Source organism: Myodes glareolus, chromosome 19 (genome assembly GCF_982192425.1).
Source record: "Myodes glareolus chromosome 19, mMyoGla1.1, whole genome shotgun sequence".
In the NCBI taxonomy this organism is placed as follows: Eukaryota; Metazoa; Chordata; class Mammalia; order Rodentia; family Cricetidae; genus Myodes; species Myodes glareolus.
In genome coordinates, this window is record NC_142044.1 from 37,370,721 (window position 1) to 37,388,373 (window position 17,653).

Consider the following 17,653-nt stretch of genomic DNA (forward strand, 5'->3'; position numbering starts at 1 on the left):
TCTTGGAGACAATTCTCTAGCAGCCTGCATAGCACTTTTTGACGCTGGAAAAGCAAGCCAATAGGGAGGACACTTCCTGCTCAACCATAGGTTACGTTCCCTAGGCCCCTGCAGCAAAGCGGTGCAACAGCAACTTACCGCCTCGTCCTAGTGCAACGCCAGACATAATCACAACACCCCGTATGGTAGGGAGAACCCCAAGAGCCTCCCAGGCCAACAACTCAGTGGCAGGGAAGTGAATCAACCCTGCCACTGGGATTTGTAATCAATAACCTTCTTGATTATAGGAATGCTTCTCCACAGACCTCTAGGGTGCATTCTGCAGTGAGTCTTTAACTGCAGTTATAGTAGCCCACTATTTCAAACACCCATCCTCTTGTAGGGTTACGGGGACAGGTAGATGTGCCATTGAACTTCCTCAGCCTGGCTGTGCACAGCAGCATTCATGACTGCTGGTCTTCTGCAGTGTCCATGGGTAACTCTGAGTTGGGTGAGACCCTTGCTAGTGACATCACCACTCTCTGTTTACATGGTGATGCTCGTAAGAGGCCCATGGCCGTGTACAGATGAGAGGATATTTACTTGCCCCTCTGACAGGCGTAAACCCTCTGATGTCTACTTCCCAGCCCCATAGGGGACAGGTAGATTGCGTATTTGTCCCATTGTAGCATATATTTGCCAGGGTTCTAACTGGAAGACCTCAGGTGTTGAAACAGCACGCAGAACATTCCAGGAGCTGTCAGCTCTTCTCCAGCCTTTGTTGGCTCTCCAGTCATCAAACTCTAGTGGAACCAACTGAACAGCTTCTTGCGGTACCCAAAGCAGATGGTCTGAATTTTGTATTTTGGGAAAGACATCTGATCTCTAATTTCCAGGAAGGCCCAATGGGCTGTGTGCTGCCGTGTGAGGAAGCACTGAGGACTCTGGTTCCTGCTGAGCTCTGTTACATGTCCATTGCACATCTGCTGCCCTCACGGCTGCCAACCCAGAGCCTGCCAGCTCTCTTCCCCACTGACCACTGCATGCAGCCCAGTCGCCAGCAGGTGATGTCACAGGTCAAGTCTCAGAGCTGGCACCCTTCACATCGCTCTTAACTCAGATGTGGACTACCCATCCCCCCTTCTCTCCAGCCACACGGTGAAAACATTTCATCATATGGCTGCAAACACCCATTCCTGGCTGGTGACCTTGCTTCCACCATCCATGGGGCAGGCATCTCCAAGAATGACAAGAAGTGTCATCAGTGTTCTGGTGGAGCTGTTGGGTCAATCACCGGGCAGCGCTCAGTGGCTTGAAAAGACACTGATCCCAGTGCAGCCTGGATGGTACTGGTGGGAGAGCTTGCAAGCACCACACCAAGTTATTGTAACCTTGTGCCACCTTTGCAGGGTTACTTTCTGTGCCACCCCAGAAAGAGGTTTGACCTTGGCCTTCCTTCGTCCTAGTCTTTTATCCAATAAGCTGCCTTTGCTGTCACTGAGATGGTACAGCATGGATTCTATCTGTCACATTGTACACAGCCTGCAGTCACTGTCCAGCACTGTGTACCAAGTTCCTATCTTTTCCATGACTGAAACCAAAACCCTATTAGGACTATTTTGCTCAAACTATTTCTTATGGAGCCCTCTGAGCTGCTGGTGACTTCTAATATGAAGAAACACTGGAGGTCTGAGACCATTTGTTCAGTTTGTCCTATAAAAATCTTAAAGCCTTCCTGGGCCTTTCTGTTCCAATCCCACATGGCACCTTGTTGTCAAGTTAGAGCCAAGGATGAATACTCAGGCAAGGTACAGCTTGAAAACTTGCAGAAGCCCAGGAACATCTGCAGCTGTGTATATCTGCATGCAGGTAGAGCCCGACATCTGCAGCTGTGCATAGCTGCATACCCGCAGGCACAGTCTGACACCTGCAGCTGTGCATAGCTGCATACCCGCAGGTACAGTCTGACATCTGCAGCTGTGCATAGCTGCATACCCGCAGGTACAGTCTGACACCTGCAACTGTGCATAGCTGCATACCCGCAGGTACAGTCTGACACCTGCAACTGTGCATAGCTGCATACCCGCAGGTACAGTCTGACACCTGCAGCTGTGCATAGCTGCATACCCGCAGGTACAGTCTGACACCTGCAGCTGTGCATAGCTGCATACCCGCAGGTACAGTCTGACACCTGCAGCTGTGCATAGCTGCATACCCGCAGGTACAGTCTGACACCTGCAGCTGTGCATAGCTGCATACCCGCAGGTACAGTCTGACATCTGCAGCTGTGCATAGCTGCATACCTGCAGGTACAGTCTGCTCAGGGATAATATAATAATAGCTCTGAATAACTATGCTAAGTACCATCACATCTTACCCTACCATAAGACACCCCAAAATCTCACAGCTGGGCCTGGGACTGCCACCTGGAGTGGACTGGTTTCTCATTCTTGGTCTTAAATTTGAATGTACTTATTATAACTTCGAGGTGTTTTTTTCTAAGTCTAGAAGACACTCAGATCTGCACCCTATTATCTGTATAGTGAAACCTTCTTTTAAAGAGCATTAAAAATATGGGCTGGAGAGATGTTTCAGTGCTTTAAGAGCACTGACTATTCTTCCAGAGGTCCTGAGTTCAATTCAAAGAGAGTTGTGGCACCAAAAATCCCACTCCTGATATAAGAGATGGCTCACAAACACTGCATAGAGACAGTTGACAAACGCTGCATAGAGACGGCTCACAAACACTGCATAGAGACGGCTCACAAACACTGCATAGAGACGGCTCACAAATGCTGCATAGAGATGGCTCACAACTCACAAACACTGCATAGAGACAGTTGACAAACGCTGCATAGAGACGGCTCACAAACGCTGCATAGAGACGGCTCACAAACACTGCATAGAGACGGCTCACAAACACTGCATAGAGACGGCTCACAAACACTGCATAGAGACGGCTCACAAATGCTGCATAGAGATGGCTCACAACTCACAAACACTGCATAGAGACAGTTGACAAACGCTGCATAGAGACGGCTCACGAACACTGCATAGAGACGGCTCACAAATGCTGCATAGAGATGGCTCACAACTCACAAACGCTGCATAGAGACGGCTCACAAACACAGCATAGAGATGGCTCACGAACACTGCGTCTCTAGAGCTCTCCGCTCAACTGGCAGGTAGCTTGGCCTAGTGAAAAGTCTCCTCTCATGGACAATTATTTACTGCTTTTGTAACCTTGAGCAGGACCTTGTAAATCTTAAGTATTTTATTTCCTGCCTGAGTCTTAAAAGTCTTCCTCCCCTTTTGGGGAAGGGAAGTTCCAATTCAGAGGGAATAGCTATCCACAGCAAATAGCTACTTAGCAAGTGTACCCCAGCAACATGTCTGATCCTAGTATATTTTCTTGTTAAGGAGAAATATGAAAATATACTCTGGAGGGGTTGGCTGCCTAACCCTAGGACAAGCTGGATGTCTTTCACAGGTGCTGTCCTACCTCCTTATCTAACCACCACCGCCATTGCCTCTCAGTGTTCGGGGAGGTCCCCACAAATCAAAGCACATTCAGACCCAGCACCCATCAAAGCTCAAATGTTTGCTGTTAGGATTCAGCATGGAGCCTCCAGTCACCCTGAGCGCCTCACTTGTAGAAACTCTTAGTCGCCCCTCAGAGCCCTCGGTGGCTCCCACCCCAGAGATTTCTTCCACAGCAGAGAATATGATAGTGGGACCTGCCAGCCATGTCATTTTGGAAAGCTCCTCCATTTTTGTTAAACAGCAGCAACTCCTGAAATTAAAGTGATTTTCTTCCCACGGACTTGTTTCTCTTGATTCTTGGTGCCCCCAGCCTATCAGCGTGGGTGGTGGTGGGCATGAGGGATGTTTATTAATCACCTGCTCTTCTTTTACTCACCACGTGCCTTATTTCCTTAGCAACCCCTAGCAACAGCCCACCGCGGGCTTAAAAGGGGACATTTTATTCTTTTTCCTCCTTCCCTTTTCCTACCCAGTAGTTACCTCAGCTTGGAAGCAGAAGCTGGGCCCTCTGCTTTCCTGCACTGCAGCTCTGCCCTCCACAGGGTTCTTTCCAATAAAACCTGTGTTGCTGCAGCGTGACCCATTGCTGTGTGGATCCTATGGCTGGACTCAGACCACCAGGCTCCGTGGCAAGCACCTTCACTTGCTGAGCCCTCTTGCTGGGTCTAGACGACTTTCTTAACATTTCTGAAACAATTTGCTTTCTTGAGAGCATTTTTCTGCCCAGGTGAGTGGCAGAGCCATTTGGATTAACTCTGAAGGGAAAGGACAATAGCTTTTACCACAAAGCCCCTGCTAGATAGCAATGTTGTGCTCTTTGGAGCCGTATAGAATGTCACATCTCCACCCGGGACAGAATAAATGATTCAGATCCTCTTATTCTTTTGACCAAAATTCTTATTAATAACCCAGGTGTAAAAGAATTAATTAAAAATATGTAAATAATTTTATAAAAATAGCCCCTCTTGGGACTGAGGAGACAGACCAGGGTTAAAGTGCTTGCTTGTTATGCAAACATAAGGATCTGAGCCCAAGCCCACAGGACACAAGCAAAAAGCCGAGCAAGGCTGCACATAACCCCAGAACTGTGGGAGGAGGAGGACAAGAGGATCACTAGGGCTTCCTGCCAGCCTAGCTCCAGGTTCAGTGAGAAACCCTGTCTCGAGGGCATAGATAGAGCATGGCAGGCTAGGATATCGTCTTCCTCTGACCTGCACATGTGCACAGGGTATACACATGTGCTCATATAACGCACACACATGCACACACACACACACACCTTTTTTTTTTAAGTTAAGAAACAAAGTTGGGCTTGGTGGTGCACACCTTTAATCCAGCACTCAGGAGGCAGAGGCAGGTGGATCTCTGAGTTCAAGGCCAGCCTGGTCTATGGAGTGAGTTCCAGGACAGCCAGGACTACACAGAGAAACTATCCCAGAAAATGAAAGAAAATAAAATAGAAAGCAAAACTAGGGCCAGGGAGATGGTTTAGTGGGTATAGCTTTTGTGGCACACACATGAGGGCCGGAGCTGTGGCCAGCCAGATGTGGTAGCTCATGTCTATAACCCCAGTGTTCCTATGGCAAGTTGGGAGAGACAACAGGAGAACCCCCGAAGGCTTATGGGCCAGCTAGCCTCACATCTGTAGCAACAAACGACAAAGAAAGCCTGTCTCCAACAAGATAGAAAGGGAGACCAACTCAAAGTGATCCTTTGACCTTCATATGTACGCCAAGGTACACATGTGCCATACTCACACAAACACAAAGAAAGGAAAGATAGGATATCCAATAGTGTGATGGGGACAGCCCCCATAAACCTGTCACTTGACCACCCTGTATATAGACTTGAGTTGAGAAACCAACAAGCAAAGAACACCCAACTGCCCCAGTTGGTCCTCACTGCTGAGACTGTCGATTCCATCTGTCCACCCATTTGCCCATCTGGACACACTTCTGCCCTTTGCCTCTACTGCCTCCACCGTCTTGGTCTCTCATCTCACTTCCTCAGCTCCATTCCAGCCTGCAGCTCAGCTGAATTCTAACTCTGGGACCTGGCTCTGCCGGGGTCCCTAGCAGCAGCTCGCCAACATGGCTTGTTATCTCACACATCAGGGATGCTGCATCTCTGGCAGCTTCCTGCCTCCTCCTCCACTAAGGCCCCACTGGAGTCTGCAGCAGCCTCTGTAACCCTGTTACAGCCTTTTTGAAATCTACCCTTTAGACAGACGAAGAGTTGATAGGGACGACAGCTGCAGTTTCAGACAGAACTACTGTGTGCCGTTTAAGGTATGCTCACAGAGAATGGACGTCAGTAGTTACAATGGGAATAAAAGAAGCTGCGCTTGGCGCAGTTGCTATCAAGGCAAATCAGGACCCCTTGACAAATAACAAAGAGACCAATGTAGCTTGTAAATTTGCTATTCAGAAAAATTCTGACATTGTGAAAAGACACAAATGTGTTCACCTATGTTTCTGACATTGTGTACTCGTGACAAATACCCACTTTGGGGTCACTTGCTCCTGCCTTTGCCTGGTGCTAGGCAAGAGTTAAGCTCCACGGACAGGGACAGAAGATTTGATTACTCTGAGTTCCCTGGAGCCTCCTTGCCTCTCAGGATGGAAGGTGGTCATTTAAGGTGGCCTTATTGCTCCTTACGGGGCTGGAAAACCCATGGGAGGGGGTAGGCAGATGCTGTGGGGAGGGCCAAAGCGACCCACATCCTCTGTATCCAAGTTCCCATGAGAATGGCCACTATCAGGACTTCTCCAGAACACAGACACATTCCAGCCCTATGTCACTGAAGATGGCACCTCCTCAGGTCACTAAACAAAGGGGACATGTGTGCAGATGACTCAAAGACAGTGGCCAGACACCAGGACTTCACAGCAGCAGACACCACAGGCTTAGAGGAAAGCTTGGACCATGTGAGCAGCCCAGGCCAAGGCCCTAGCAATTGAGTCCCTCCAACAAGAGAAGAGGATAATTCTCCAGAGGGTAGCCACTCCACAACAAAACTGGTCCACAAATGAACTTAGAACACAGTGGGGGAACCTGTCTGAGAACCAGATAAACCAGGACCAAAGGACAGTATCTATAGTCCACCCACAACCAGCTCAACCCACCTCATTAGAAGATAGCTAAGAGACTTGTCACTGGGGGCTATATGCAGGTGGCAGGAGGCATACGGACCACTAGCCCTCTGGGAAATGCAAACAAGGAGATGCCTACTACCCCCCCTCACCAAATGCTGATGAGGCAGGAAACCCTGTGCTGCTGGTAGGAATGAATGAGAAATGACACAGGCTCTCTGGAAAGCAGTCTGGCTGATCCTCACTAAAGGAAGTATGCAGTTTAGGACCTAGCAACTGCATTCCTAAGCATGGTCGGGAGTGGGGGCAGAACGGGGGTCTTCACAGCAACTTTGTGACACAGCCTTCATGGGGCAAAGGATCCAATCAGCTGTGGCGCACAAACCGCGGAGGCAGCTCCATCAGGAGGCTGAATGAAGCACCTTTCGATAAACAGCCACCCCTGTGAATCTAAACAGCGACCTCAGGGCGATAATAGGCAAGCTCCCAAGCTGCACACTGGACAATCACATTTGTCTAGCATGCTGACAATTGAGTCTGAAAGGGGGAGGGGGAGACGATAGATCTGTGGTTTGCTTGAGGTCTGAGATGCCGGCTTCTCCAGGATAGAAGGCCCTAATATGGTTTAGCAGTCATGCAAAATGGCGTCCCCAGGGAGACTCAGCCAAGCACACAGCAGCTCTCAATCGGTTCTCGTATCTGATATGAATTGCAACCATCTCCAAGCGCTGTGGGGCACACCTATAATCCTGGGGCTCGAGAAAGGCCGGGGCAGATTGCTAGCTCTAAGCCAACCTGATAAAATATAGTGAGGGGGAATGTATCCAGAAAGTGGGAACAACGCAGGAAGGGACTAGATTGTAGTATCTGGCGATAAAGGCCAGGAGCCAGGGATCAGGGACAGAGCGGAGGAGGCCTGAACCAGGCTTTGACTGGAGTTAATCGGGTCCAGGGCGGCCACATGCCGTGCACACGGGGGATCCGCCGTCCTGGAGCGGATGGACAGTGAGCCGAACAAGTGACAAGCCCGAAGACTAAGAAACAACCCGAAGACGTGGACGGCTTGGAGCCCTGATATGAGGAGACGGTTCTGCGCGGGTGAACGCCGGGAGAAAAGCGCCGCCCGCTGTCCAGAAGCCTGCATAGACGTAGACACCTCCTTGGCAGCCCCTCAAGCTCTGCGCAAGGCCGCAGCCGCAGCACCACGGAGAGGTGCGGCCCTGTTTCCTAGAGCGGTCCCGAAGGGGCTGGGGAAGGTGGGCGGGTCTACGAAGCCGAGCGCAGCACCACAGAGAGGCCGGGCGACGGCTCCTAGAGCGACGCCAGGAGGACATGATTGAGAGGGCGGGGCTACGGGGCATGCAGCGGTACCACTGAGAGCACGGCAAGGACTCCTAGAGAGGCACCGGAGACCGCTGAGAACGGTGGGCGGGGCTGTGGAGCGCGCCGCAGCACCACCGAGAGGCCGGGGAAGGTAGAGCGGCACCAGAGGGGCGGGCGCCTTCAGGCGCGGGAGAGGCGGGAGTGGCGGGCTCAAGTGGGGATTGTAACCGTCGCCCGCCCGCCTACTCACCCACCCGCCTGTTTGCCCACGGCGTCTTCGCTCGACACCCACCAAGGTACCTTTTGCATGCGCGCTCGGTGTCCCCGGCCCGGCGAAGATTGGCTTCTGGGTCGTTTCTCCGTGGGCCGCTAGCCACTCGGTGTTGTTGCGGAGGTCCTGGAGGCGGGGAAGATGGGGCGGGTTTCCTAGCGAAGCCCCTTGCTGCTGGGTGACTTGAGCTCCGAGTTCCGCCAGGTCCTGCAGCACTGTGATGGACCTGAGCCGTTAGACCCGCTGCATTGAACTAAGTTGCCCGAATCACTCGCACCCACCCCTGTGCACGGGCCTGTGAGGGGAGGGGGCAGTTGGTTTTAATGTCTGTTTTCAGTTTTCATTGAGAATGCGCCTTGGTGAGCAAACACAAGACACCTGGGCCCCGCTCGTGATTCCTCTCACCGGAGTGATGGTGTTTGAATTGGTACTGAGTTTGGGGGCTGTCAGACAGGGACTCTCAGATGTCTCCTCCTGAGCTGTCCCACAAAACACTTTCAGACGCTGACGTTCAGATAGTGCAGGCAAATGCCTAGCTGAACTTGAACTCCGAATCCAGATAAGATCTTTATATGCTGGGTTAGATATGCAGGCATAAGTCGAATACTTGGAACAAAACACAGTGTGCTCCCAAAGTGGCAGCTGTGTTTTGGGGCAGACTAGGGGCTCGCTGGGACTCCAGCATAGCCCACTCCCTTCCGGCCTCCAGGGGTAAAAGGGATGGTGCAGGTTTAGAGCTAAAGAAAAGCCTTTCTCACATAAAGAAAGGCTCTGCAGCACAAGGGGCAGCCTTTGGGGGTGTTGATGGGGTTTGCTGGCTGCTGAGGTTTATGAAAACAGCCCGGAGTTTTGCAGGCACAGAACCAGGCTGTGTGCAGTGGAGTTACCTCCTGTTGCAGGGTATATGCACAGTCCCAAAGCGGGCAGGTGGAGAGGGTGAGGAAGGGAAGGGGAAGGTTCAATTTTGGAGGTGGGAAGTTGTCATTGGTCCATGGTGGATATGGAGTTCTGTGGGATAAGTGAAAGCCTTGTCCTCAGGCCAGGGAGTGTCTCCTGGTCAGTGGCTGAGTCAGTGAGAACACCACTCAAAGAGATGAGCGTACAATGGACCCGTGAAGTGGACCGGAGTCCTGGGGAGTCCGCGTTAGTCTGAGGAGCTCATCAAATGAGCATTTGAAAGGCCAGTGGAGGGACTGCAGCCCTGAGAGCTGCCTTTGACCTGTTGTCAATGCTTTTGTCCCCAGAAGCAAAAGGACATCGGTTCCGTCTGGTGGATGCCAAAATGCAGCTGCATAAGCAAGATGTGGTGAGCTGTTTCTGACAGAGTGAAGTCACAAAGAAAGAGCTAGCAGCAGCTGTCTGGGAGCCCTCAGCCTTCCCTGGCTTCCAGGGTGTTTTCCACTTCCTAGGAGCAGCAATGGAAAAGCCTGCAGGCAGGAAAAAGAAGACCCAGGCCCCAAAGGAGGAAGCAGGGGTGCCAAAGGCCACTGTCAAAGGAGAGAAAGCATCCAAGGCAAAAAAGCCAACCAAGAGGTCAGCGAGGCCCCGGAAGCCCCGCAAACAGCCTGTCCTGAGTCCCGAAGATGAGGCGCATATCTTTGATGCCTTTGATGCCTCATTTAAAGATGACTTTGAGGGCGTCCCCGTGTTTATTCCTTTTCAGAGGAAGAAACCCTACGAGTGTGGTGAATGCGGACGAATCTTCAAACACAAGACAGACCACATCCGCCACCAGAGAGTTCACACTGGAGAGAAGCCCTTTAAGTGTGATCAGTGTGGGAAGACCTTCAGGCACAGCTCAGACGTCACCAAACATCTGAGAATCCATACTGGTGAGAAGCCCTTTAAATGTGGGGAGTGTGGGAAGGCCTTCAACTGTGGCTCCAATCTTCTGAAGCACCAGAAAACGCACACTGGAGAGAAGCCTTACGGCTGCGAGGAATGTGGAAAAACCTTCGCCTACAGCTCCTGCCTCATCCGGCATCGGAAACGTCATCTGAGGAAGAAGCACTGAGAGGGGCAGCCTGCAACTATGGATCTTTGTCAAACGTCAGATGTTGGTCTAGGTTTCTCATGCAGTATGCTACTGATGGCTTGTTTGGCTGCCGTGTCTCTGACATCAGAAGGAAATTTCACCTATCAGACGTGAGAACCCACAGAGGCTTTCTGCCCTGTGAGTCTACACTTGGTGGTAACACGGTGCTCCCTGGGGGCTTACTGCAGCTCCAGCCATTTTCCAGACTACTTCATCCTACTCAGGGGCATCTTTGGGACAGCGTTGGGTCACCAAGAACTTATAGCTAAAGTGACACCCTGCTAGGCTAGGGCCACTGCCTCCCTCTGGCCTCTGCTGGCTCCATCCACTACACATCTGTCAGTTCACTTGAAGGCGCCTGGCTCTGGATGCCCGGCCCATGCAGTCTGCTGGGGGCAAGGGACTCTAAGGTGGATGGATGGCAGGCAGCACTCTGACAAGCTCTGAGGACCCAGGTCCCCTTGGACTATACTAGAGTTTGCTCATCTCTGGGCAGCTGACTGAAGTGGTCCTGAAATTGCTCTCTTCTGGCTGAGCCAATAGTCTCTGAGCTCAGCCCCAGTGCCTGAACCTGTACTGCACTGTGTACCCTTGTCCCAGCCACTGTCATAGACAAGGAGCCTGGATCCACCCAGAGTGGCTGCAGTGGACCCCTGCACCCTACCATGGTGGCAGAGTGTGTAGATTAGGTCTTGTGGCTTCTCACCACTGTACCCTCTGAAACAAGTGACCCGGCCCCATGGCAGCCTGCCATTTAGATCAGTTCCACGTCCTGCCTGTCACCAGGACAAGGTGATATGGTTGTGCCTGCCCTCTGTCCCAGGTGCTTTATGAGGTCTGTGTTCTGAGGACAGCAAAGTGACTGCTGACCAGAAGGTAAGTTGGGGGAAAGTTAGCAGAAATTCAGACATTTAAAAAATAATAACTGTAGTCTTTGAGGACCCTGCCCTGAAAGAAGGGTCCCCAGCCAAAAACTAGAGATAGGTTTGTCAACAGATAAAGAAACCATGAAAAATAAACAGTGCAGGGTAGTTGTGTTCCCTGGCAGGAATATTTTCCCAGGTGCTGTAGTTAATCTGACTCTAGCCTGACTGGATAGAGAATCACTCGGGACGTGTGTCTATGAGGGTGTTACCATGAGAGTTAACTGAAGAGAGACGGCTCAGCAGGTAAAGGCACTTGCTTCAGAAGCCTGACGGTTTGAGTTCAATCCTGGAACCCATGTAGAAGTGGCAGCAGAGGGCCAACTCCTCAGTGTTGTCCTCTGACCCCGCATGCACACAGCAGTAGAGACACACACAAAGTCTTAAGAAACCAACTTTAAGAGACTTAAAAACTTGAGGGTTCATCTGTGTGCTTCCCAATTACAGGCCGTGTCCAGCCACGTCATACTTCGTACCATCGTGGCCTGTGTCCCTTCACACCAGGAGCCAAGGAAACCCTCAGGTTGCTTTTTTCAGAAAGTTACCACAACAGTGAGAAAAATAACAACTATACCAGGTTAACTGTCCTCCTGAAAGCTGAAGCTAGCGTCTCTGGTGCCTCCTGTCCTGGCCTAGCCGGGTTTGCTGATGATGTGCGCACTGTCAGAAAGTGCAAGCTGAGACAGAGTCTTCCCACACTGCACTCTCCTCAAGCAGGCAACCCCAGGAGTATTGTACCAGACTTGATCCCCATGGGAGAGGATGCCTTAATCTAATATGGAAATCCAGTACGGCAAAATTGTGAGAAAATGGGTATCAGATATAGATATATACATAGCACACCCAGGAAGCACATTCTGGTTTAGAGGAGATGCCCGCATGCCTCTGGGACATTGGAAACCTGGGGTGTTAGCAGGTGGTAAGGCAGCTTCCTGGGCACAACCTCTAACCCTGTCCTTAAGGATGTGTGTGAAGGTTTGAGGGTACAGAGTCACAATTTCCTCAATATTGACAGGAAACCAAAAATAGTGTGTGTTCATCCTCACCGAGAGGGCCACTGGGCAGGGGACACAGTGTTGTTCCTCATGAGTCCAGGTCGGGGATTGGTAATAGTTTATGTAAAGGGCCAAATTTTGTTCTTATCCTGGAACTCCCTCTGTAGACCAGGCTGGCCTTGAACTCACAGAGATCCGCCTGCCTCTGCCTCCTGAGTGCTGGGATTTAAAGGCATGCGCCACCACCACCACCCAGCTTGTTCTTGTCTGTGCAGCCACATAGTAACTCTCTTATGCCGCATGTTGCCACAGCCCTTACATAGATGGCACAGAATGAGGTTGTGGCCGTGTACTAGCCAAACTTGACAGAGTGAGGTGCCGCCATGGTTTGTTTGCCAACCATTTGTTTTGTTTTGTTTTGTTGAGACAGGATCTCGCTCTAGCCCAGGTTGTCTTGGCTCTCACTGTGTAGCCTAGACTGACCTCAAACTCTTGGTGTCCCTGCCTATACACCTCTGGAATGCTGGAATGACAGGCGTAAGCCATCAAACATTGGTTAAGGTAGATTGCACAGTGCTCTCTTGGGGTTTGTTTGTCCTTTTTGTTTGTTTGTTTGTGACAGTGTCTTGATGTATCGCTCAGGCTGCTGAGAACTAACTATAGCTCAGGCTGGTCTTGAACTCACCATGAACCTCCTGCTTCAGCCTTCAGAATTCTGGGATTTGTAGGCATGCACTCCATACCTGGTTTCTGATCCATATTCTTAATGAGCAAAATGAAGAGTTTGAGCCACAGGGAGCTTGCAGGCGGTTTCTTCGAGCTTTTCATACATAGGCTTAGTCCTTCAGAGGTAAGGAAAAGCCAGCTAAGAATGTTGGGATCCCTGGGTGCAGGAACTGGACTGGAACCATGATTGACAGGGAGCTCAATGTGCCTTCTGAGTTTGATGTTCCATGAGAGTGACAGTGTGGACACAGAATCTGCAATAGCCCAGATCAGTCAGCACAACCCAAGGGGTGCTTGACTTGTCTGAATCGATTCAGTTTGATTGTGCAGAACTCTGATAACCCTGTCATTGGCAGTGTGAAGCGTTGCTTTGAGTGGACGCTTAAGGAGCCATTGACTTAGAGAAACAGAGCTGACTCTGACCGAGCTGCTCCCTAACCTGGCCACATGGACTGCTTCTGGACCAGGTTACAAATAATTCTTTTATGTCTGTCTTTCCCCCATTTTAGGATGCATAGGACAGGGCCCAGACACAGAATGCCATGTAGTCACATATTCGCCTCAGGTTGGCCCCGGAAGACACCTGCAGCAGTGTCTAGGTGGCAGAGTCCAGTCATCCCTCCAGCAGACAGGTGGGTTCACCATCATTGTTTTGCTTTTGTGGTCCTGGAGATGGAGCACAGAGTCCAGAGTGCTAGGCCAATGCTCTGCCACTTATCTATACCTCACCCAGAGTTCTTGGGAAGAATCAAGTTGTTTATATATGCTTTTTGTTTTATTTTGTTTTTGAGTAGAGTAGGCCAGCCTCAGCTGCCTAGTCCAAACATAGCCAAAGAATCATGTTAAAAGCCAGTGTCTTGGTCTCCGAGGGGAAACAGGTGGTAGAGCAGGAGTCCTTCAGGTGGTCTCCTTGCCTGGATGTTGCCATGTTGGATATATTACTGAACCTTGTGCCTCAGTTTCCTTCCATGCAATGGGAGTGACAGTGCTCAACTCCAAAGAATCAGCTAAAGCGGGTGGTGGTGGTGGCACATGACTTTAATCCCAACACTCAGGAGGCAGAGGCAGGGGGATCCCTGAGTTTGAGGCCAGCCTGGTCTACAACAGCTAGTTCCAGGACAGCCAGGGTTGTTACACAGAGAAACCCACCTTTAACACATGCCTTTAATCTCAGCACTCTGGAGGAAGAGGCAGGCAGATCTCTGAATTCAAGGCCAGCCTGGTGTACAGAACAAGTTCCAGGATAGCCAGGGCTACATAGTTAGACCCTGTCTCAATGAAAAAAGGCAGACATCTCAGGTGTGGCGTTGGCTCGTGCCTATGGTTTTATTGCACACAAGCCTTCCTGTGTGTTGGCCTACTTTTACATTGTTTTGTCATTTCCTTTATCTTTGTGTTTGGGTGTTTCCATGCATGTTTATGTGTGTACCACATGCATGCAGTATTCTCAAGCCAGAAGAGGGCGTTGGATCCTCTGGAACTAGAGTTATAGTTAGTCACCTTGTAGGTGCTGGGAATTGAACTCAGGACCTCTGGAAGAGCAGCCAGTGCTCTTAACTTTAGGAGGAGGCCACTTGTTCGTCCTGGCCACCCAGAACCGAAATAAGCACACAGAAACTGTATTAATTAAATCACTGCTTGGCCTATTAGCTCTAACTTCTTATTGGCTGACTTTTACATCTTAATTTAAACCATCTCTATTAATCTATGCATCACCGTGAGGTTGTGACCTACCAGGTTTCAGCACATCTGTCTCTGATGTAGGACCCATGGCATTTCTCTTTCCCGCTGCCTGCCTTCTCCCAGCATTCAGTCCAGTTTTCCCCACCTACCTAAGTTCTACCCTATCAACAGGCCAGGGCAGTTTCTTTATTCATTAACCAATAAAATCAACACATAGACAGAAGGACCTCCCACACCACTTAACTGCTGAGCCATCTCTCCAGCCCTTGTTGGCATTCTTTTCTTTTTTTCCCAGATGCAGTTATGAGAAAAATCACACAACCAAACCAGCAGGAAAAGGTCAGGGTGCAGCCCCAGCAGAAGCAGGAGGGTGTCAGACCCGCTGCTTGTGCTGAGTGCACTCGTGTGCCACTAGGTATTGGTCCATGGCTGGAGCCCCACACCCCTCAGCACCCTTTGCTTTCTATGGGTAGCTGGCAGGACCAGCTTGCACTTAACCACCCCCCCCCCCATTTCTGTCAGCCATCTCCTAGTGAATTTGGAACTGCCCTCTTCTCATTTACCCAAACTGTTCTTTGTTTTTTCCCAGGCTGCTAGTACAGATCTCCCCGGCAAGGAACTTAGAGAAGTCAAGAGAGTCAGTGTCTACCTCCACCACAGGGCACTGCAGATGCCCGCTGGGGTCATGCACCAGGGAGGCTGTCATCACAGAATCCACTGGCAACTGGAAATCTGTAGAAAGATGAGCTCAGGGAGGCCTTTTGGATGCCATGGGGTGACTCCAGGACATTTGGACTTGTTCCCACCCTGAAGTTAAGATGGCCACATCACATCATTCATGAGCGACCATTAGCTCTGGCCCACTGTCAACCGGCTGGAGAATCCCCGGCACCAGCTCTTTCTTTCGGTGAAATGCTCTGAACAGCCACCTGGGTCAGACTAAATGTTCAGAACCTTCTAGATGTCCTGAGCTGTGTCCTGGGCAATGACGAGCACTCCAGCAATGTATTGGTATTCTAATTGCAGAAGCATACTCAACTGCAGCCAGAAACTTCTGAGACGTGCAAGGCTGCCACACGCGATGGGCCTTGTCCTGCAGGAAGGCTCTGACAGCACGGCTGCTGCTCAGCCTCACTTGGAGCAGAAGCACTGCCAGGGCCTGACAACAAGCAACCAAGAGCTCTGAGCTCCACTGGCATCCATTCCTTTAGTCTCCTCCCAACCAGGTGAGAAATCAGGAGCCACTCTAGGGAGAGTCAGAAGTAGCCCTGGACTGGGCCAGGACCATTGGTCAGCCTTGACTCTAGCTGGCAACTTCAGCTCCTGGAAGTCTGTAGTTCCAGGGCACACTTGGGCTCCACTCCTTCATCTTTGGATCTATTCCAGTTTGCCATCAAGACACAAGCATTTCCTGTGCCAATGAGTTAGGACACCAAGATGCCCTGAAGAGGAGGAAGAAAGACTGTGTGCCCTGACTCAAGGGACAGATGCGCTGTGGCTTCTAGGGAAGATGCGGGGCGAGGGTCACCTCTGGTGTGGACCCCCGGCACAGTGCAGACAAGGAGACTAGCCTGTGTGCCATATTTCCCCTTAGGCCACGAGACGGCTCTTCCTGCCAGCCTACCCTTCCGAACATTGTGCCTGTGGAGTTGAATGTTTGCCTTTTCCTGGTTCCTTCTCAAGGAAGACAGTAGATTGCCCTCTCCTGACTCAAATCCCCTGGGACTGATGCTTTCATGGGGCAGCTCCCAGCCAACACCTAGGTGAGGCATTGCTCTGCAGCTGGGCCTGCAGTCATTTGGCTCTGGACCTTCTGAGGGTTCTTGGCACCCGTGAACTGTTAGCACCCAGCTGGCCTGTCCACACCTCACCTTGGCCACATGCTGGAGCCTCATCTTCTATCTGGCTGGTGCAGAGACACCTGTGTGTCCTCATGCCCCATACACTCCTTGCAGGGTATATCCCGCCCTGCTGTGCTAAACTGCAGTGAGTGGTGAATCCTTTTTGAGGGCTGCAGCTGCAGCCCGTTGTGTTGTAGCAGATGCTCTTCCCAGTCTGGTGTTTGTGTCGCAGTTGTTAACTCTTCCTTTCATGTAAACCATCCTTGGTGCTGTGTCAGTGTTGTGCACATTGGACTAGACGTTTTGTTTTGCTGTGCACTCGGTGGCCTCCTTCGTGCGTGACCCCTCTGCTCCATGGACACCTGCACTGATCTCCACATTGCCTTGCAGGAGCTGCCATGGTTTTGTGAGCAGATGCTGTTGCTGCTGCTACTGGATGTCTATTTTCTCATAAAAGTAAATGTGTTTCCAACCTGCTTACTGTGCTCTATCAGGTTCCCACAGTGGAGGGATGCCCTCCAAGAAGCCGCCATCTTCCTCCACTGGGGACAATGAGCTGTGAGACCAGGGTTCTAGCTGGAAACTGTTTCTCGGGAGTGCCTAGGAAGCCCCAGTGACCAAGCTCACAAGAGTACAATGTGTAATTGAGAAAAGTCGTCCCTGCTGTACAGTGGGGTGAGGGTGAAGGCTCTACAGCAGCAAGACATCCACCTTCCTTTTTGACCCCAGATAGTAGGATGCCAGGTTAGGGTTTGGTTAGTTGTTGTCTGTAGTAGCGACCCTGGGTATCATCCATTCATTCTACATTTACAGCAGTTGTTCTCAACAAGGGACACTTAACAGTGCCTGGGGACAGTTTTGTGTGGAGATCTAATGGGTAGAGGCAAGAATTTGGCCAAACCTCACAGTACACAGGCAAACCCCACCACAGCAACAGGCAGCACCGGTGCCATGTTGTCACTCAAGAAGCTAGGGACCGAGCTGGGCTCACAGTCAACAGAAACACAGGAGGAACCCTTCTCTTTTCTGATGCATTTTCCCGCAGCCCCAATACTAACCTTAAAATGAAGGGGAAAGGGTGTTTAAGCTTTCAAGATCTAGAATAGCTAACAATAGTGAGACCCCCATCTCAAAAATGGGATGGGGGTGGGGGATGGATCTGGAGGTTTAGCCCAATAATGAAACACACACAGCAGACTTGACCCTGGTTTCAGGTCCCATCCCCAGAATTTTCAAAAAAAG

At 50.8% G+C, this 17,653-nt stretch overlaps 2 protein-coding genes across 3 annotated transcripts in view; one reads left to right on the forward strand and one right to left on the reverse strand.

Annotated features, from left to right (window-relative positions):
• The window catches only part of Ly6h (lymphocyte antigen 6 family member H), a 51,190-nt gene extending 42,818 nt beyond the window's left edge, over positions 1-8,372 (reverse strand). Inside the window, exon 1 of the mRNA XM_048454447.3 lies at positions 8,238-8,372. The gene's annotated coding sequence lies outside the window, so the exon portion shown is untranslated. The remainder of the gene's footprint in view (positions 1-8,237) is intronic.
• Zfp41 (ZFP41 zinc finger protein) lies at positions 8,081-16,883 on the forward strand. Of its 2 annotated transcripts, XM_048454441.3 has the most exons (4): positions 8,081-8,233; positions 9,453-11,119; positions 13,397-13,519; positions 15,160-16,883. In XM_048454441.3, the coding sequence occupies exon 2, from the start codon at positions 9,626-9,628 to the stop codon at positions 10,220-10,222; it is 597 nt and encodes a 198-aa protein (XP_048310398.1). In that variant the 5' UTR covers positions 8,081-8,233; positions 9,453-9,625; the 3' UTR covers positions 10,223-11,119; positions 13,397-13,519; positions 15,160-16,883. The 2 variants fall into 2 exon arrangements, with proteins under 2 accessions (XP_048310398.1, XP_048310400.1); XM_048454443.3 differs by lacking the exon at positions 13,397-13,519.
• The last annotated feature ends 770 nt before the right edge of the window (positions 16,884-17,653 follow it).